At 41.0% G+C, this 21,894-nt stretch overlaps 1 protein-coding gene across 12 annotated transcripts in view; it reads right to left on the reverse strand.

The window, feature by feature from the left end:
* LOC146405618 (uncharacterized) overlaps nt 1-21,894 on the reverse strand; it is a 168,211-nt gene that overhangs the window by 101,507 nt on the left and 44,810 nt on the right. For 10 of the 12 annotated variants that reach the window (XR_014838198.1, XR_014838197.1, XR_014838190.1 and 7 more), the window contains exon 1: nt 3,362-3,611. The exons of 1 other annotated variant lie outside the window; for it this stretch is intronic. Coding sequence is in view for 2 of the 11 variants with exons in the window: in XM_085013996.1 (XP_084870122.1) it covers nt 3,362-3,561 (200 nt within the window). In the remaining 9 variants the exon portion in view is untranslated. Of the gene's footprint in view, nt 1-3,361; nt 3,612-19,531; nt 19,670-21,894 lie in introns of those variants that run through there. One more of the 12 variants, XM_085013997.1, reaches the window with a different exon arrangement.

Raw genomic sequence — 21,894 nt, forward strand, 5'->3', positions numbered from 1 at the left:
TTTTCTTTGGATCTTTGGTGGGGGGTGGTGGAGGGGGGAATTGGCACTATACATTGGAGACTTTAATTTCATACAAAACTAAAGGGTCCCTCTTTTTGGTCTAGGCCAGACTGATTTGTCTTAAAACACAATCTGATTGGGTCTCTCTTTCCAGCATCTCCCCAACACCCATGGAATAAAATCCAGCCTCCCAGGGGACTTCAGATTCCCTTTATGATCTGGCCCCTCCTTGCCTATCTAGCTTTACTGCCTGCCACTTCTCATATAGACTAGTCCATCAAATCCAGGCCCTTGCAATTTCTCCAGCTCAGAGCTATTTCATACCTGCATGCTTTACCAGTCTGGGGTATCTTGCCCATGTTATCATCATATGTGTTTATGTGTGATTGAGCCTTACTCGTCTAGCTTGTAAGCTCTTTAAGGGAAGGTCCTCCCTTTGAACTGCCTACTCTCCCCATGGGTAGCACAAAAACCAGTACACACATGGCGGATGTTTGGTGAACATTCAGTGAAAGAATAAGGAACCATGCTCTTGAGGTATATATAGGAGCCTATGGACACTCTTGCATTATTATAGAATAGTTTCTAGAAAGAAGATGATGGAGGGCTAAAGGAAAAGAATTTGAATCCACAATACTTGCTTACTCACTTTTTGCCAAAGTAAATGATGAAAAGTCATCAGAAATTACAAAACTTATTTAGCTGGCACTCAACAGTTTTGCATTTCATAGACATGAATGTGGAGGGCAGCAATTAATTGAGAACTAAACTGGGATCCTGAGAATCAGCTGGGTGACCTTGGGCAAGCCACTTAATCTCAGTATCTTCTAATTCATAAACTGGGAGCAATGATAGACAAGTGGCACTCCTTCCCTTGAAGGGGGTGTTAGAAAATGAGCGGATATAATCTCTGTGACCACTTCTGAAAATGTGAACTGATGAATATAAAGCAATTATAAACAAGGAGTGATTTTGCCCCTCACCCCAGGAGACATTTGGTAATATGTGGAGGTATTTCTGATTGTCAAAGCTAGGAGGCTAGTACTGGTAGTGGACATAGATGCTGGTCAAAAAAGAAAAAAATCCAATATGCACCAAACAATCCCTGGACCCTTGAGAAATTAGTATCAGGCCTAACTATCACTGGTGCCAATGATGCGAAACCTCTATGTGAGTTCTGTTAATATTTTTTCTTACATCTTTATTGAAGCATCCAAAAAATGACAATAGTATTTAAGTTTTATGAACTGTAAGTTGGAGACTCATGGATTTATTGAATTGTAGGTTGTCAACATGCCATCCTCTGCCTCCTTGGCTAGCTAGCTGCTATGATTGATCCAGGTTCTGTTTTAAGCGCTGTATCTATATTAACTCGCTTAATCCTCACAACAACCCTATGAGCTAAATACTTTGCTACCCCTATTTAATAGATGAGGAAACTGAGGCAGAGAGACAAAGCCAGTTTCAAGCCCAGTCTTGCTTCAGGCATTGTGCAGAAGATTTGGCTGAGACTAAGTCTCCATCCTCCACTAGGAGTAACTCACTTCTGGTCTTTTTATTTTTTTAAAGCTTTTTTGATTTTCCTTTCATTGTCCCCTTTAGCAGGGAAATTGACTTTGTTTTCTCAGGCCTGTTAACAGAGGACCCACTGGTTGGAGGTGCTAGACTGATTGCAGAGGAAACCAGCAACAGCACAGACAAGGGCATAAGGAAACAAACCTCTGGAGCATCTGGGACTTGAGCCTGGCAATCTATGTAAAAGTATTTTGCAAGTAGTAGGGCAGTGGTTTTCAAACTATATGTATTCAAGAATTACCAGGGGTGCTTTTTAAAAATGCTGCTTTCCCAGCCTCACCCTAAAAGCTTCTGACTCAGAGGCTCCCAGGAATCTACCTTTTTAACCAGCTCCTACGTGAGCCTGATGCAGGTGGTCCAAGTGCACACCTTGAGAAACACTCTGGTGCTTGCGGGGCTTGGGGATGAACGCTAGCTGATCCCAGAAGGAGGCTTGGGTTTGCCTGCAAGTTAATTCAAACCACCTGCATGGAGCCTATTCATGCTGTTCTGGTCCCTGTAATTCACTAGCTTTAGGCCAAGGAGCTTGATTGAGAGGGCAGGGATGGGGAGGCTGGAAAGAAGAAAGAAGCAGGGCAATTACAACCACTTCCAGGGAGGTGATTGTTTCTCTGTGGACAGAGAAGGAGCTGTCACTGGGGACCCTTCTTCCTTCAGTGTCCCCCTAATTGGCTGTTGTGACTATCATTCTGCCCCAAGGGAGTGTAATAGAATCAAGAAGAGAGAAGAAAAGGATGCCAAATAACTTGGAGCAGGAACAAAAGAGGAGCAGGGCTCATTTCTACCAGCACGGAGAGCAGCTCTGATTGGTCCCTTTCCCCAAGGTCCTTTCACACCATCTCTGCAACCTTTCCCCTCCTTTTTCTTGTCTCCCTCCCAGGGACCAATAAACCCAGGTTGTCTGAACAAGCAGAGCTTTATAATTATCCAGGGAAAATTCCGATGGCCCAGAATTATGCCATAATGTCATGTTGTACTGTTACAATAGCAAAGCAGGGATGTTTTAACCTTCTCACTGATTCACGTTCTCTTGGAGACGAACACCAGGCAGATGCTCTCTTAGTGTGAGTATCTTTCCAAGAGATCATTTGAGTTATTTCGATTTTACCATCTGAGCATAATCGACATGCATTAATGATGTAGGCAACTTCCCTTTCCCTGAACTGAGTAATTTAAAGCTATTTCAGCAATATGGTACAGGATAGTGATTTAAGATTGCCTGGCCTCATTCCTAGCCCTGAAAATCACCAGCTGTGTGACCTCAAAGGTTACTTTACATCTCTGAGTTGCAGGTACTAATCTGCAAAATGGAGATAATAATAGGACCTTGCTCCCAACACACACACACACACACACACACACACACACACACACACACACACACACACATACACACACGGGTCTTCAGTGGATTGTTGTGACCACCAGATGAGACAATACTTGTAAGATATTTTTCCCCTTTCGCAATAAACCCACACTGTTTGCCTCCATTGTTCAACTTCTTTTTTTTCCCCAGAATTATTCCTCTTTGCTATTTTAAACCTAATCTCTGGGTGAAAATCAGTAGAAAATCACAAGGAAAAGAGAAACAATGAAAAAGGTGTTTCCACTCCAGTCGCATTGAATTTCAAACACTCCTAACACGCTGTGAGCAGAACAACAGATGACTTCCATCCAAAGGGAAGTACACAGAACTTGAGACGCAGACAGAGGAGAACAGGATAAATCACTCAGTTGCTTACCACACACATTGTGAGATATTAAATGTGGATTAGAAGTTTCTTACCAATACTCTGGCCTCTGTTTCTTGACTGGTTTTATATTTCCAGACTGCAAACAAACGATTATACGTGTGAAAAAAATATGTAACAGACTAGAGGACAAATTCAAATGAGCCAGGAGACCAGGGGCTCTGGAGTTCTGGTTTGTCTGCTTGCAGCTCTCTGCAAGGGCAGTCCTCTGAGTGCAGTGTTGCTGACAGCTCATCTCCCTCACAGGCAGCTTCCTCCTGGTGGTTTCTCTGAGAGTAAATGGCCCCCAGTCAATGCAGAGGGTGAGGATGTGTGTGTGGGGGGGGGGTTGCCAAGCAACACATTTCCCACAGAAGTATTCAAGAAGAGAGAGTCTTGGTTTTAAAAACAAAAGAAAACCAAAAAGCCCTACTGGGCGGACCTAATAATACAGCCACCTCCCCCCCACACCTCCTATAAGTAAATTAATCCTCAAGCTGGTTTATGTTTACTAGATAGCACAACTTCCCAGAAATGGAGTTAGAAAGCATGCCAGAATTGGACTTCCCATCGTGGCGTGGCGCAGTGGTTAACGAATCCAACTAGGAACCTCGAGGTTGCAGGTTCGATCCCTGGCCTCGCTCAGTGGGTTAAGGATCCAGCGTTGCCATGAGCTATGGTGTGGGTCGCAGAGGCGGCTCGGATCCCGAGTTGTTGTGGCTCTGGCACAGGCCAGCAATTACACGTCTGATTAGACCCCTAGTCTGGGAACCTCCATATGCTGCGGGTACGTCCCTCAAAAGACAAAAAATAAATAAATAATAATAAATAAAAAGTTCTTTTAAAAAAAAGAAAGAAAGCATGCCGGAATTTTATAAAATAACTTCAAGCAATGTCCTAAATTTCCACTAATAAATTTTGAAGGGGAACTTCTTCTAGTGAATTATACTGTGGGCCTCCTCTCTCAGTTGGGCGCCTGAATGAAAAGCAACTATCAGTTGAATAATAGTTTTAACAACTAAATTGCCCAGTTTTGAGTTTGGGACTTAAAACTGCTCTTTTATTTTTTGTGGTATCTAAGTCATACACGCTTATGGCAAAATGATTATATTTGAAGGAGTGAATGCACAGATGGTAACAATGAGCAGTTGACTGGATCATGAGCTTATTTGAAGAATTCTGAATAGCTCTGTATGTGCTTGCATGTTCCCAACATATTCCCTTAGGAGGACACAACAAAACATTTTCATATTCTAATTCTCACTCCGATTAGCATTTATTAAGCGCTGATGCATGCAAAGCACTGTGCTAGACTCTAGAGTTGAAGCAGGAAAGGAAAAAGATACACCATGTAGTGACACAAGGTCCAACCACTCAAGGAATTGCACATTTCAGTGGGAGAGATAGACTCTTACACTGCTAATACAAGAGGTGATGGAATGAGGAAGCTCTTAATTATGTCAAAATTATTGAAATTACTAGCTTCAAATGACTAAGTTACAGCATCGCTGTTCTAACCTTTCCTGAGATAGGGTAGGAGGTCAGTACAGAGAGAATGAAAGAGAATTAGAACTCCCAAGTAGAAATGAGCTTGGATCTGACAGCATGTGGGATCTTCTGACCTTTTTCACATCATGGCATATTATGTAAAGAAAACCAAAATTTCACTTTTATGAGGCATCAAGGCAAAAGGACTTGTGCTGGAGGAGAATGAGGCACCTGTGATCCAGGTCTTGTCCAGCTTCTTCCAAGTCACACCTGGAGCCAGACATACCCATGCAAAGCTCTGTACATCCCAGACAGACATGCTGCTTACATGGTTTTGCCCCCTGGGGAGCCAGAAACATTTAACATAACATGAAAGAATGTTGTCCCTGCAGAGCCACAGTCTGTGTGATGCAGCATGTTCAGCAGGGCAAGCTGCTGGGACGGAACCCCAGGCAAAAACTCACGAGTTCACATGACCCTGGGCAGGTTAGCTCCTGCCTCTAAATTTAGGGAAATGTGTAAATTTAGGAAAATAATATGTAGTAGCCTGTTGAGCCATGTTGGGGCCTGAAACAAAGGAAGAATATACCTTCTTCTCTATATGTATCAAAATACTGTCTCCTATTTTGAATCAAGTAGAAAAACTCCAGTGAAAAACCGTGCCTTTATATAAAGCTCTGCGTTGCCCAATCTGCGCTTACACCATTACCAACCCTAATCAACTGCTAGTGGGAGACGTGCTGTTGGGTAATAGTACAGGGTTGTAAAACACACAGCTCATTTTTATTTCAAATTATGTTTTATTCTTCATGGAGTTTGGGTAATCATTTCATATATATATATATATATATATATATATATATATATATATATATATATTTTTTTTTTGGCCATACCCTCAGCATGCAGAAGTTCCCAGGCCTGGGACCAAACCCACACCACAGCAGTGACTCTAGCCTCTGCAATGAAAATACTGGATCCTTAACCCATTGAGCCACAAGGGAACTCCTCATTTTCATTTTTTTAAAAAATTACATTAAAATACTGTTTTTGGGGGGGTACTTAGATTTTGATGAACCCCTTAAATTTCGCTCCTGTAGTAAATTCATCATCTGCCTCACCATGCTAATCCTGGTCCTAAAAAAAATAGGGACTTTGAAGGACTATTATCTTTAGGAGAAAAGATTGTAAAATACCTTCACAAAGTCAGTACTTCAGAAGAGGAGCCCTTGCTATCTTATTTTTACAAGACCTGCAGAAACTTTACAGCCATTGCAGGACATGTTGGCTGGAAATCCTTAAAGCAGCAGTGTGAGAACATGCAGCTTAGTAAACAGGCTTCAAAAGATGGGCAGTGAGTTCTGAGATGAGCCCCCTAGATCCTGCTCCTCAAGGAAATGTTGATTCTTAGCCAGAATGTGCATGGGAAGGGGACTGGCCCAGCTGGGATGTCTTCTAAATTCTGGGGAATCCCGTGTGGATCCCAAGCTACATGTCCGCCTTTCACTTTACACCCTAATGATTATAGTCAGGGAGCTCTTAGGCTTTGTCTGCACTAAAAATGGTCTTAAATACTGAGTTGGATCCATAGACTTCTATAAAAAGCTCTACTTATCTCCTTCATGTTCAACAGAATCTTGACAGCCTGCTTGACTGTGCTGGAGGCTTTCTTTCTCTCCAGCTAGGGAGCTCTTCTCTCTGACCCAATGTGGAATCTCAGTGGACAGACCCAGGGATTTTTCAATTCCCCTTTGGCAGGAAGAACAATTTCCCGCTACTGCCCCAAAGCCCAGAGACTCTTTCCCCAGAGCCAGGGGCTGCAACTTGCCAGCTCTCCTGTTGAACCACCTGACCTGCAATAGTGTGAGAGCTGCAGAAAAGAAACTGATGTGAAACATCACTTCCCTCTGCTCTGAGAATATATTTGGGGGAGAATTTGATGGTGAAAGCACCAATGTGCAGTTAAATTCCACAAACACTGAAAAATTAGAAAGTTGACTGCCTCTAACGACTTCCATTTTTTCTGTAACTTGGTGTCTAGGAGAACAACTGCAGGATAATTTTGCAATATGTGCTTTCCAGTTTAAAAAGGGAAATAAATAGATGACTTGGCTTTTCATTCCCTCCCTGAGTAGTTTGCAGAGAAGAGGGGGAAAAAAAAAAAACAACAACAAAAAAAAACAGGCAATTCAAAATTGAAAAAATTTTAGTCATCAAAAGAGAAAGTGCTTACCAAAGAATGGCCTTGACAGAAAGTAATATCTAGACACAACACAGGGCTTCTCACTTCTGATGCATTTGGAGCCTAAATAGTAAAATAGGCTCATTCCCATTTCACCTTGTTTCCACAGAGATCAGGCTGACAAACAGCCTGTCACCAACAGTGATAGCCCTTTGTCTGCCCTGGATGCTGAGGGCTCTGTGAGCAAGAATGAGCAAATGGGAGACAAATGTTAGCTGCTGATTTCATTCTCACTCAGAACCATCTCTCTCACTTCTGAGTCACTAAGGAGCTCTGAGATTTGCCTCAATCTGACTCACTTTACACTCTGGCTTTTCTTTTGTCTACTTTTCCCTCTTGGTGTGCAGTAAAAATAAAATGCACTACGAGCTGTTGCTGTGTTCCTCATTAGCTTGTTTAGATTTTAATTCAAGTTCCTTTTATTTTTTTCTCTTAAACAAAGGCAGTATCTGTACTATCAACTGTGTCAACAATATGGAAAGACAGAAAGCCAAAAGTGGAAAAATATTGCTGATAATCTCATCATCAGAGAATCTCCATAAGGAGTTCCCATTGTGGCTCAGCTGTAACCAACCCCCCGACTCGTATCTGTGAGGACGTGGTTTCCATCCCTGGCCTTGTTTAGTGTGTTAAGGACCCAGCATTGCCGTGAGCTGTGTTGCAGGTAGCTGACGAGATTCGAGACTCGGATCCTGAGTTGCTGTGGCTGTGGTGTAGGACAGCAGCTGTGGCTCTGATTCGACCCTAAGCCTGGGAACCTCCATATGCCAAGGGGGTGACCCTAAAAAGACAAAAAAAAAAAAAAAAAAAAAAAACACCACAAGTAACATATTGATGAAACTTCTTCCAGATTTTTCCCTATCTCCCCCTCCTTATTTATTTATTCGCTTTCCATTTTCTTCTCCTGATTAGATTACACAGAAAATTCCCAAATATTTGTTGGTGTTTTGTAGACTCAGCTACTCTGTTTTGTTTTTTTTTTGTTTGTTTTTTGTTTTTCCATTTTGACTCTGAGAGGTCTATTGAGATGTGCTATGGGAAGGAGGGTGTGGAGTGGACAGGAAGTGGATCCATCTGCTGTAGAGCTGGAGGTTCTGGGTCTCCCAGTCCTCCTTTTACTAGACTGGTTTTTATTTTTTCCCAGATATTTGGGCTAATGTGTAAGATTTTATTAGAATAAAGAATTATGGAGTTCCCGTCATGGCTCAGTGGTTAATGAACCCAACTAGCATCCATGAGGACACAGGTTCTATCCCTGGCCTCAACCAGTGGGTTAGGATTGGGTATTGCCATGAGCTGTAAGTCACAGACGCAACTTGGCTCCTGTGTTGCTGTGGTGTAGACCAGCAGTTTCAGCTCTCATTCAACCCCTAGACTGGGAACTTCCATATGCCACAAGTGTGGCCCTAAAAGGACAAAAGACCAAAAAAAAAAAAAAAAAATTATGTGGCCAAAACCCAATCAAAGTAAAACTTTACCTATTCTGTTCCATTTTCCTGTCAGGATAGGAGATTTTGACACTATGCTTTAGCAGCAGTCATTTTGGTGTGCCTGCACTGACACGACTGTTTTGAAGTGAGAGTGTTTCTATATGGCCTAAAAAGCCACCATTCCATGGGTAACTCATCCTCGAGTGGTATGACAGACACCCTCACCAAATTCCTGAGCCATCCCTGGGCCCTGCTGTTCTGTTCTGATGTCCCCTGTTGATGCCTCACTCCAGCCCAGAGAGAGAACAGGGTTCTTACAAAATCTCCTGTCATTCCTGGCTGTTTGTGTGAAATTCAGACACATCCTCTAGGACTAGGAGACTCCATGATGGTTGACCCTGACTTGCTACCAAGGGGCTGCCCACCTAATAAATACACTAGTTTTCTTGCTATAGTAATTATGCCCATGCAAAATATGGAACTGCAATGCCCCAATTGCTCCTTGACTGTCTTTTTAGGCCAGGGAGAGATCACCACCTCCATTGTCATACCCTCCCTCTTCACATTCCCACACTCACTAATGAAACGTCTCCATGACTCACTTCTGCTCCAATAGTAACCATTTCCCCCGATTACTGAGAGTAGGAAAAACCCACTTTCATCAACCAGGATGTGGCCTTACCTCATAACCAAGAAGGAAATAACAAAAAGTTTTATATTGGTACATATTTTAAAGTATAGGTTATTTGTTCTAGCTGTGAGTACTTCATCACGTAAGCATACTAAGCAAAAAGTTTGTGCATTTTCTGAGAAACCATTTCTGTATTAAGAGGTCTGCCTTGCAATACTTTCATTCATCTCTTTACTATGGTCTTATTCATGTATATTCAATAAGTTACTGTTTACTAATTGCTCTTATTTGAAGATCTAAAGTTATATACCTCTATTTCTGTAGACTTCCTCATAATTCTAGATCTATTTAAATCAACATAAAATAGATACTATCAGAGAGTAGGTCTGAGAACCCAGGATACTCAGACCTAACATTAATATTTATTCAGTGCTCTCAATGATATATGTGAATTATATGAAATTTGTAAACATAATTAGGAAGAATAAGAGAAATATATTTTTGGAGGCTGGCTTATAACAGGCTTTTGAAATATTTTATTGAATAGATAGACTGTAAAGTTATGGCATATACAATTTTTACATTATTATTATTACTGTTATTGTTATTTGCTTTTTAGGGCCATACCTGCAGCATATGGAGGTTCCCAAGCTAGGAGTTGAATCAGAGCTATAGCCGCTGGTCTAAGCCTCAGCCATAGCAATGCAGGATCTGAGCCTTGTCTGGGACCTACACCACAGTTCACAACAACACTGGATCCTTAACCCACTGACTGAGGCCAGGGATCGAACCTGCATCCTCATGGATACTAGTCAGATTCATTTTTGCTGAGCCACAAGGGAACTCCCACATACAGTTTTTAAAATCCCAACAGTATAGCACTATCAAATTAAAGTTCTCCATTTTTGGTGTAAGGGTTAGAGATAGAATGATGGTCAGGATGTCTTTGTTATAGATTTCCTGGAAATAAAAAATTAAACTTTTGTGGGATCATTTTGATGTGATTATGCAAAAATATCTTAGATACAAGGTTTTCACCCAAACCACACGGTTTTCATTGCTGTAGCTTTATAATACAATTCAGTATATTCCAAGTCAAAGACCACTAATTACTCTTTTTCTTTCCCCTCAGGATTTTATTGATGACTCTTACTTGCTTATTATTTACTTAAGAATCCTTTGGGCAAGAATTGTTTTAAACTTTGACTTTACAGAAATAGCATTTTTAGCAGCTAAGAGAATGACAATATGTAAAGGCCTGCTCTTTCAATGCAAGTCTATTAAACGCTATAGGTATTTTGTTTCTGTGAAGATCACCAGAAACCATTCTGACCTTTAATGCTTAACATCTGGCCTCATGGTAAATTAGAGTTTGTGAACACAGTTGGTGGTTTGTTCTATTTTTACACTGCTTTTCCCCAGGGAAGGTCTGAAAGGTGTCAGTGTGTTGTCTTGATCTATTAACACCTTTTTGGATCATAAGCCTCTCTGAATAGGAATTGTAAGGTACGAGGTGTGGTTAGAGAAAAGAGGAGGCAGTTAGATGTAAGAGAGAGGAAGAAAATTCACATTACAAATTGGGAGGTGGGCTCTCGAAGACTGATTTTTTTTTTTTCCTGCAGGTTGCTCTTTGTAACTTCAGAAAATTTATTCAAATGTGTCTATACAGTAGTTCCTGTTGTGGCTCAATGGAAACGAATCTGACTAGTATCCATGAGGATGCAGGTTCGATCCCTGGCCTTGCTTAGTGGGTTAAGAATCCATAGGCTGCGGTGGGTCGCATTCGCGGCTCAGATCTGGCGTTGCTGTGGCTGTGGTGTAGGCTGGTGGCTACAACTCTGATTCAACTCCTAGCCTGGGAACCCCCATATGCTGCAGGTGCAGAACTAAAAAGACAAAAAAAAAAAAAAAGTGTTTATATACACAGTTTTTAGGCGACGACACAAACTTATCATCCATTCCCCTTCCTCTTCTCCTTTACCTTATGTTCTTTTAGGTTGGTCTGAGCAGAGACCCAATCAAAATCCTCAGGTTATTGCCTTTTATTTTAAAGCTACATGGCCAAATGAGGACTCTTGAAGCTCATTCAGTTTACAAGGAACAGAGAAACTTGAGATGGGAGTTAAATATAAGGATGCCCACTGAAATAGGAATAAGAAAAAAATGAGTTTTATATTGGCATATATCACATATTTTGAACCATGGGTTAGCTGTCCTACCTGTGACTATTTTGCTGCATAAGCAAAGCAAGTAAACAAAGAAGCAAAAGCACGCATTTTCTAAGAAATCATTTGTATGGTAAATTATCTGCCACTCAAAAACTTTCTCTCTTGACTTTACTGTGGTTTTTTTTATTTCCACTCATAAACTATTTGAAGTTTTACTATAGCAGCTGCCTATTCAGGCCTCAAGGAACTAGAATAGAATCGAAAATGGCATCAGAATATAATGCTTCCTACTCTCATACATCCTCCTAGGAGTTCTCAAGTCATTTCCACTTTCATGTCTCCTGAGACTACTTCACAACTCTGACCACTGCTCTCTACTCCTACTCTGTCTGTCAGCATCTTCTTACTCCTGGTACATGGCATCTCTCTATTGCCTTCTTTTTCCCTCATCCCATGCCTTTCTACTCTGCCAAATCTCTCTGGATATCTGGCATTCAAATTCACCCAGAGAGAGAATCTGATTAGTTCAGCCTGTCACCATCCTTACTCAAATGCTTTTGTAGTAGCCTCTAAATGGACCGCCTTTGTATCAGGCTTCAGTCCCTGGCCCGGTTGACCAGGGCAGGGTCACCTGGCAGCAAACATGAGGCTCCATGCCCAGGGAATCCCCCTGCAGCTGCTTTTCTCAGAAAGATGTCATGCATGTGGCAGGCCTTCAGAGTGGAAGGGCCTAGTTAGTATGGGAAAGTTTTCGATCGTTATTCACGCTTCACTAAAGAGGTCCACACTAGTACTGTCGCAAACACAGGACGTGACCCTGGTCATTGAAATGACAGAACACCACGGAACGGAGCGCAAAGCAGCACATGTGGCCTTTCCCACTCAAATACTGCAGTGAGTGACTCTAGCCAGGAAGGTATAGATGCTGGTGAGTGTGTTATATGACCTATCTCCCTCACATCATACCAGTCAGGGGAGAGGACACCAATGGCCAAATAGCATTTGTCAAAGTCCATCATTTTGTGCCCAGAAGGGAGTGCTCTTTTTGAACGAATGGAGCTTGCATTTCCTGGAGGGTTTCTCCCACGTGCTCAAAGAACTAAGCCTCTTGACTACCACAGCCTGTCTGAATCCTCTCCCTCTTTTGTCTTGATTCCTTGTGATGAAACCCTGACTGCAGCTGATGCCAACAGTAGCAGCTGTGCCTCCCACCAAAAACACCAGTGCAGCTGCTTCTGCTGCCACCACTGCTTTCCAGACCAAAACTACTCCTGCCTGCAGAAAAAGATGTCACTAGATCTATACCAAGTGTAACTATGGCCACTGTCAAGGACATGACAAGCAGCCACAGCTGCAGCAAACACTGCTCATGCCAATGTTGCTAATTTCATTGCCAGTGAGGTTGTCACCCACCATCAGTGCCACCCCTGGTGCCCATCCACCTGATGCTGTTAATGCTCCAGAAAGATCTAAAGGGAAAAAAAAATAGCTTTTTAACTTTTACTTGTTCTTCCATTCAAATTTTATCCACCATACATTTGGCCATGAGTCTGGAGAGCTGGGCCAGGACATAATCTAGGTGACAAATTGTGTTCAGAATCATCCCTCCCTTCCAGTATCACCTCACTGGCGCTTCTACATCTCCTCCTTTCTTTGGGATGAGTCCTATCCCACAAAATTAGGAGTAAGCTGCCCCTCAGGCATCCCACAAGCTGAAAAGTATTTAGCCACTTCAGGGCAATTAGCTATACCTTGTTATATGATTAAAAAATTTAGAGGTTTTTCAGACTAAAAGATTAGAGTCTGTAAGTATGTGTTTAAGGAGATTTAGAGATATCCTAATGTATACAGTTGATGTGAAGAAGAATTAGAGTCGTATCAGCTATATTCTCCTCAGTCTAAAGAAAGAAAGAGAAGGCAGGTGGTCTTATGGATTACAGAAAGGGGGAAGACCAAGATGCAGACATTTTTACATTTAGTCAACATCATCCAGAGGAAGAAGACACTGAATCTGGCAGACAAAGATATGTCAGTCATTACTCATGTGTAGTCTATTTTAGCATAAAGAATATCTTCTTCACCATAGCCTGAGTACAGTTTATTCAAGATTATTCAAGGGAGTTCCCATCGTGGCACAGCGGGAACAAATCCGACTAGAAACCATGAGGTTGCGGGTTCCATCCCTAGCCTTGCTCAGTAGGTCAAGGATCCGGTGTTGCCGTGAGCTGTGGTGTAGGTCGCAGATGAGGCTCAGATCTGGCATTGCTGTGGCTGTGGTTGTGGCCAGCAATTACAGCTCCAAGTCGACCCCTAGCCTGGGAACTTCCATATGCTGTAGGTGCCGCCCTAAAAAGACAAAAAGACCAAAAAAAAAAAAAAAAAAAAAAAAAAAAAGATTATTCATGTATTTGCTCTATTTTTCAGTTTACCAAAACATTCTCATGGACCATTAAATGTGTGCGCTTTGGGGGTATAGCTCAGGGGTAGAGCATTTGACTGCAAATGCATGCGCTTTAAGCATTAATAAATTTGGATTGGTTTGATTCACTCTAATGGGCATTTATTTAGACACCTGAATATAAAAAAGGATAAGACTAAGCTACAGATGGAAATTGATGAGTTTTGACATAAATGAGGGCAGGAGAGTAGATGAAATCAGAGAGGAAGGCAGAGAGAGAAAGAGCATTTAGAAAAGAGAAGAGGTCTGGAAACCAAACCCCAGGGAACTCCAATATCTAAATATTGAAAATAAAAGAGAATCTAGCAAACAAAATCAAAGAAAAGCAGCCCAGAGAAGCAGAAAAAAAAAGACCAGAAGAATGGGATGTCAGGAAGAATGGGGCTGTTTAAGAGACCATTTCAACATTGAAAGAGTGGTCAGCTCTTGAGTAATCAAAAGCTCCTGAGTAATCAAAAAATATTATTTTCAAAAAGTTAAACCTATGGAGTTCCCGTTATGGCGCAGAGGAAAGGAATCCGACTAGTAACCATGAGGTTGCAGGTTCAATCCCTGGCCTCGATCAGTGGGTTAAGGATCTGGTGTTGCCATGAGCTGTGGTATAGGTCTCAGAGGCAGCTTGGATCATGTGTTGCTGTGGCTGTGTGGTAGGCTGGCAGCTGTAGCTCTGATTGGACCCCTACTCTGGGAAACTCCATATGCCATGGGTGTAGCCTTAAAAAGCAAAAAAAAAAAAAAAAAGGTTAAACATATGACTTTTATAAAAATTTATGAAATTCACACATCAAAGACTTTAATTCATTAACAAAAGCAATATATTAAGACTAGTTCAGAAGAGAAACTGAAGATCAGAGATTTAAATAGTCAAGGCCTACTGAAATTAACTTACTAACAAACAAAAAGCTGATTAACATTCTGCAGGACAGTAGTCTGTAATGTAGTGTTACCTGATGGCAGTCATTGCATCTATTCTGAACCAAATTAATTCATTGCAGTAGCAGAAAGCATTTACATTTCTCTTGATCAAGAATCACCCATATTAATATCAGGTTTTTTTCTACAAGTTCATCTCTACCCCTACTGAGTTGTAAAATAGTCTAGTCAATAAAAAACTTAAAAGTGCATAGCCCTGTCGAATTATAAAATACCCAGATGAGCTAAACAATGCCTACCAGTTTACTAAAAAGACACCCACTCATCTCTTTTGTCTGCTTCCACCTTTGGGATACTTCTTAGCAGTGACCACATAATAGGAGAACTCACAGTGTCCTTTGCCCATGGCAGTATGGAGGTCACTGGTAAATAGGGGGTGGGAGTGGGAGGCACACTGGATAAGCTAAAGAATAAATGGGAGGGAGGATAATAGACGCATGAGTGCAGGTGATTCTTAACAAGGCTGTGGAGAAGACACAGAGCAGTAGGTGGAAGGCATGGAGGATTGGGATTTTCTTTTTCTTTTTTTCTTTTTTAAAGTTGGAATGACCAGACATATAAGTCTTGCCTGTCCCCAGCTATCTGAACAGTTTACAGTTTCTTCTTGTCTTTCCTTTCTGTCTTCAGATGCTCTGAAAAGTTGTGCGTTTTTTACCCAGTTTCCACAGCCGCTGGATTGAAGGCATTGATAAGGCAGCATGTGCTTACATCATTCCAAGTGGTCCTCATGCCACAAATCCCTTAAGAAAATTGACGACAGGACTCTGCTACCCTAGGAGTAATCAGATGACGAGTGTGTTTCAGGCTCAGGAAGAGACAACACATAGGTTGGCCAATAACTAATGAGGTAGCTACCATAAGAGCCCTCCCCCAAAAAGGTTAATACCAACTACCAGCACCCAGAGAGCTCCTCTCTTGGAAAGACTGAAAAAGAAATACACAGAGGGAACAAGCAATTGGAAATGAGAGAAGCAGCTGAAAGATTTACATCTGTAAAAAAATTGTATTCGTACAAAAAGAGCAACCATAAGGAAATAGAAATCTCAAGGTAGAAAGAACTGGAGGGGTGGGAGGAATAGTGTCAGAGACAGAGAAGTGGCCACTAACGAGATAAAGTGCATTACAGATCCGGCAAAGTTGCCAGGGTGGGTAACAAGAGGCAGATAGCCATGAGCTTGTGAGGAGAACCCTATGCGAATTTCCCGTGTCTGAATCTCCAGGCGTGCTATTACAAGTACTGGTGGTAAAGATGCCAGAGTTTACTAGGTTTGGGTTTGGGTTTTTGGTTTGTTTGGTTGGTTGGTTTGCTTTGCTTTGGGGTTTTTTTTGGCCACACTTGCAACGCGTGGAAGTTCCCAGGCCAGGGTTCAAATCCAAGCCCGTAGCTCTCACCTATGCCTATGGCGATGCCAGATCCTTAACCTTCTGAGCCACAGCATGAACTCCCAGAGTTTACTAGTTTTTAATATGAAAACATCCAACTATTTTTGACAAGCCATCTTTTGTAAACCAAAAGATGTCATTATGTGGTCTGACAATGGAAATAGAATTATGAGCCTGACGATATGGAAAGAAAACTCTGCAGGGAAATCCATCCTCATGTTTAGTGATGGACACAGAATTAGTGTTCTGTAGAATATTGACTAAGTGTACCTGATATTTACTGACTATATTCCCGTTTAAAGTTTTAGAAAGTTACTCAAACTAAACTCTTTACTGGGAATTATGGTCACTCTTGATTCATAAACATCATTATCTCCCTAAATTCATGTTCTTGTATATGATACTTAGTTTAAATGGGAAATTAGAGACATATCACTTAGCTTCTTTAAAAATAATAATTTTTCTAAAACTATAGAGAATGTGTCTTTTGTGAAAAAAAGTATTTGTGCTGTCTTTTTATTTCCCCTGGAGCTATTAAACACTGTGTGCTAGTCCTTTATCAGCAGTGTTTATACTGCATGATTTTGTTTATTTAGATGCTCGTAGAGTGTAAAATTATGGGTTTGGTGATTTGCAGCTAAAAGTTGCTTCCCCTCTTCCATTCTTGCTTTTACTTGAATTTTGAAGTTTGTTTTGTTGTTGTTGTTGCTTCGGTATATTTTTGTTTTCCTCTGTAAAGCAGATAAAGCGTGTGTAAACTCCCCACAAAGAACTCTCCACAGATTGATAATGGGGAGAATTCCTCTCCATTCTGTAGCTGCACGATTTTCAAGTTAAGTCACATAAAAGGAGCATAGCTTGTGTCAGGCTGGGGACTGGCCTTATAATACCTATAGCTTTTCCATACCAGGGTAGTTCATCTGCTTGCCCTTCACCTCTCCCAGAAGAGATCCTGTTCTCTTTGTAATTTAGGAAGCAACTTCAGAAGGATGATTGGCTCCAAGCTGTGGCGAATACCTGCTTTAGTTCATTTACTCTTTGTATGAGCCAAGTATAAACCTACTTTGAAGATGTAATCTGGAGCTGAGGTTGTTTTCCTATCTCTCTTAATGGGTGTTGTTTCTAAGTCCTCTTGGACAGGGAAACACCAGCCTTTGTCAGCTTCTTAGATTGCTATGAGCTCATCTGATTTTGACTTCTATCCTCTTAAATTTCACAGACTCTTGGGAGTTAAAGTCAATTTGCCTTTCAGAAATCTGCCTGGAATTACAGTTTTTGAACCTAACTCAGGCACAGTTATACAACATTAATCATATTAGTTTTTATTTTTGTTTTGTTTTGGAGGGCTGGAATGCTCTGTTTTTGTTTTGTTTGTTTGTTTGTTTGTTTGTTTGTTTCATTGCAACTAATAGAAAATCAGTTTAAACTAAGCCAGGCAACCAAAGTAAGAAAGGGGGGTTATTGGTTCATGGGAAGGATTGAAGAAACAGAAAGGATATAAATGCATCTAGGTCTTAAATCAACAGGAAACCCTGACTTGGATTTTGCAAGGTCTCTCCCATTCTCATTCCCTCTCTCTCTCTCCTCCTCTCTCTCCCCATATCCTTCTCCATGTCTCGCCTTGGCTCTTCTCAGGGAGTTGCCTTCATTCTCTTTCACTGAAGTCTTACCTTCTCCATGGGGCAAGAAACCACTGATGGCTTTCATTAATCATCTTGGGTTTACTGTGTACTGGAGAGGTACTGAGTCTCTTCTTGGTGGCTAAAATTTTTCAGGCAAGATCTTTGAATGGCTCTGCTGAGGAGGTACCCACTCCTGAATTACTCAAAGGGCTAATCAACAGTACTGCCTTGTAAGAACTCTGTGGTTTCCATGGGAACCACAGGTTGGGTCAGAGAAGGAAGGAAAGAGGAGGAACAAGTCCCCAGGAGGTGGGGGTGGTGGGTGGGCAGGTGGAGAACAAGGGTGCTTAGTATCCACAGAAGGGAAATAATGTGTGCCCAATAAAGAAATATGTTAAAGCTTTATGGGCACAAGTATATTCCTTTTCTGTATTTAGTGAATGAGCTGACATATGTTTAGTTTTCACTGCCCCATATCTACTCCCAAGATTAGATTTTCCCCCATTTAAGCATATGGAAAAAAAAGGCTTATTTGTATGTATTTAACTATAATCAGAATTTTTTTTTGTATTGTGTGATAAGCTATCTGATTAAATTCAACTTGTTACTTCATTAATGTTAGTTGATTGGTTGATCCTATATACACAAAGAAGTTTGAAGTGGCTTAAAGGAAACACATCCAGACTCCTTCATTGTGTGAGATATGCCCAAAGTAAAACAAATTTTCCACAGAGCCAGTGCTGAAAATAAACTGTGATTTCAATCACAGAATCAAAGCATCATCCTAAAACCTACCCTGCAGAAATCTCATAAAACTGCCATTTGAGTTACTTTTTATTTTTTAGATTTTAAAGGTTATGTAAGCATTGTGCAGCCCATGGCTCATCCAACTATTGGACAAAGGAAAACTTCAGAAATCTCCCAGGAATTTCCTCTGGGTGTAAATTAATAGAAAGGATGGAATTTTTGACAGTCAATGGATAAATTTAACAAATGATTGCTCATTAAATACATAAACAAAAAGAAACCAAAGCCACCCTGACTGAGAATTGGCCTCAGCAGCAAGATTTTGTCCCCATTTTCTTCTCCTTTTGCCCTTAGTTTAATGGCTTTAGAGCAAAATGCACTATGGAAAATTGAGCACACAAGTGATTGCTGAACATGCGTTTTGCTTTCCTTTCCCCAGAATCTTTGAATGCATACTTGCAGAGAGGGTCTGTCTTGATGGGCAGAGGGAGGTTTTCCACCCAAGAGCAATTTGGCAACACTGCAGCCATGTACTGAATGCCTACTAGGTGCCAGCTACAGGAATAGGTGCTACAGCCCTCAACCATTAGGACAAGGATCAATCTTCATACAACTCATATTCTCCAGTGTCTCTTCTTCCTTTTGCCATCAATGTTATGTCTTTGAACTTCTCTTTTTACTTGGTCTCCTTTGGTTATCCATACGCCCACTTTTGATAACTATGGTCCCACTTTAATCACCACCATGGCTTAGACGGGTCCTTTTGTTCTCAGTATTTCCTCTTTTTAATCCAGATTAAGTATTAGTATCAGTGGTAAAGTCACAAAGAAAAACTAATCATTAACTAAGATCATATATGGGAAAGAATTTAGTAGAGTCTGAAAGCAGCCCATATTAGTTCTTTTCCATGTTGGTTATTATGTTGCTACCCCACTGAGCACGTTCAATGACTACCTACATTACTAAAATAAATTCTAAACTCTGAGACTGGACATTTGAGACCTTTTAAGATCTATCCCTTGTCTATTTTTCACATTTATTTACCTTTGAACTTGCTATATACTGGACAACTGGCATTGTTCACTCTTTCCTTCACAAACACATCAAAGAGTTCCCTCACTCACCTTTTTCCTTCGTCCTGGAACACACATCTCCCAGTCCATCCCTTCATGTCTCTCTCCTTGCCACCAACAACTGAACTGTGCCAGAAGGAGAGGCCCTAACATGGGAATAAGGAAACTCCATAGGGCACAGAATAACTGTGTCTTCATGGGCCAGCTAACACAAGGCTGTGTTTGGAAATGCCTGGCATGAAAAGGGCTATGAAGACATATTCTAATTTAGGGAGGGAGGGAGGGCAAACAGTTTTATGGGACTCAAGCAGTAGAACGCCAGAAGCAGAGGTTCCTTTCTGAAATGGGAATAGAGGGGCTGTTCCTGGAGCCTCTTTATCTGGATATGCGGACAGGCTGGAGTTTAGATATCAAGAGTTGTGGGGAGGATGAGTGAAGAGATACAGTCACTTGCCAGAGGGGGTTGGAAGGAACAGCTGCAGGGACAGAGAACATGGGACAGCTGCCATGGAAAACTCTCAAGCCTCAAGTCCTGCCGGGTCTCTCTCAGCAGACGCATGTCTCCACTGTGGGTTTGCCCTAGATCTCAGAGCTAATTAGGCCTTCTTGAGTCATATAAACTGGCTCCAAAATTTTCAGCAAAGAGAAAGATAAATAAATTAAATTCTGCCCCCTTTATATGTTATGTGATTCATTTAACTTGCACAGACAGAGGACAACTGAGATTTGGAAATTTCCCAAGGATTTATTGTTTGTGCTTGTCAACACACCTGAGTAAAATCAAACTCCTAAGAATTATCTAAGCTAACTTTACAGGTGGCTGTAGGGAGAAATAAACATCTAAACGCTTAGGGGCAATTCAAGTGTAAAATATGCTTTGTGAAAGTGCCTGATGAATTTTGACATGACATGCTTTATTATAACAATGAATGATCTGATAGGAAAGGACCCGGAGGCTTTTGAGGGTGTCAATTTGGGGAAAAAGGGTAAAAGATTTTTATTTTCAAGCTTCACTATTGTGCTTTATTTTGGGGGTATTTTTCGGAATGTTCATAATTGTTATTCAGTAAAAAATAAAAAATACATCTGCCCTACCATTTTTATATGAAAGATCCAAGATTATTGTCAAGCTATAAATTTATCTTGAGATTTTTAGGATGTGTGAACTCAATTTTGAAAATACATGTAAAAATTTTAAAGTTTATTTCTGGTTACTCATATCAACTTTCCATTTGTATTTGTGATGGATTTCTCAAATTTGATATTTCTTATACTGACTTCCTTATCTCCCTCCATCAACCTGCTCTACCTGAAGACATACATGTCCATCTCAGTAAATGGCAACTCTATCTTCCCAGTTGCTCAGGCAGGATCTTAGAGTTACTCTAACTCTTCTCTTTCTCATATCCCAACATTCAAATATCCTGTTGATGGTATCTTCAAAAAAGATCCAGAATCCTATCAATCACTTCTCATGTCCTTCATCAGCCACCACCAGCTTGGTCCAAGCAGCTATCATTTAAGTTCTGTTGACAGCAGCAGCCTTATTTTGACCTTCCTGCTTCACTCTTATTCGATATAGTCTACTCTCAAAAGAGGAGAGTGATCATTTAAAATTTCACATTTCCTCTGCTTAAAACTTTCCAATATTCTCTCATTGCTTCCAAAGTAAGGGCTCTTTAAAGTCTTTCAAGGTTCCTTAGGCCCCACGGAATCTACCCCCCCATCTTGTTTGCCTTGCTGACCTCACCTCCTGGGACACTCTGCCCCACTGAGTTTCAGCCGCATTGCCTTCATTGCTCTCCTTCCATTCTGAGGGTGCTAGAGGTAGCCTCTGTGATTCTTTCCTCCAACTTGAGTTTCCTGTTCCTGACCCCATAGCATCCTCAGCATAAGTACTACCAGCCTTGCAGTTAGCAGTGGAGAGTCCTTGGAGAAAATAGGTCCCACCATAGTCCTTGAAATTCTTTTTCATGTTTCCTCTAAGCATGAAGATTAGCTCAATTATATGCAATGGAAAGAAAAGAAAGGGGAGATGGGAAGACCTAATGCAACGGAAAAGTTATGAGAATGGAGCCTTAAGCCACTAACGAGATGACTTCCAAAAGTACTTAATATTATTTTATAATTTTACCTGGTATTAAAGCTCAAAATTTCATATGGACCTTTCAGTGCCATTTAGAAGATAGACACAAATATACCTATGTGAAGACTACAGTTCTCAGGCACCCAGACTGGGTTGTCTTCCAGGTTCTGAGAAATGCTGGTCAGCTTTGGCAGGTAAAAATATTTCATCATTGATACCTCTAGCCTAGGCAAACAACTGGATTCAGATTAGGAATTTTAAGGTTTTAGACACTGACCAAAAAGTAAAAGAAATCAAACAGCCAAAAAAAAAAAAAAAAAAAAAAAAA

Source organism: Sus scrofa, chromosome 2, assembly GCF_054392235.1.
Source record: "Sus scrofa isolate SSC_HxYL_T2T_F1_AM1 chromosome 2, Sscrofa_HxYL_maternal_Yorkshire_Landrace_v2.0, whole genome shotgun sequence".
In the NCBI taxonomy this organism is placed as follows: domain Eukaryota; kingdom Metazoa; phylum Chordata; class Mammalia; order Artiodactyla; family Suidae; genus Sus; species Sus scrofa.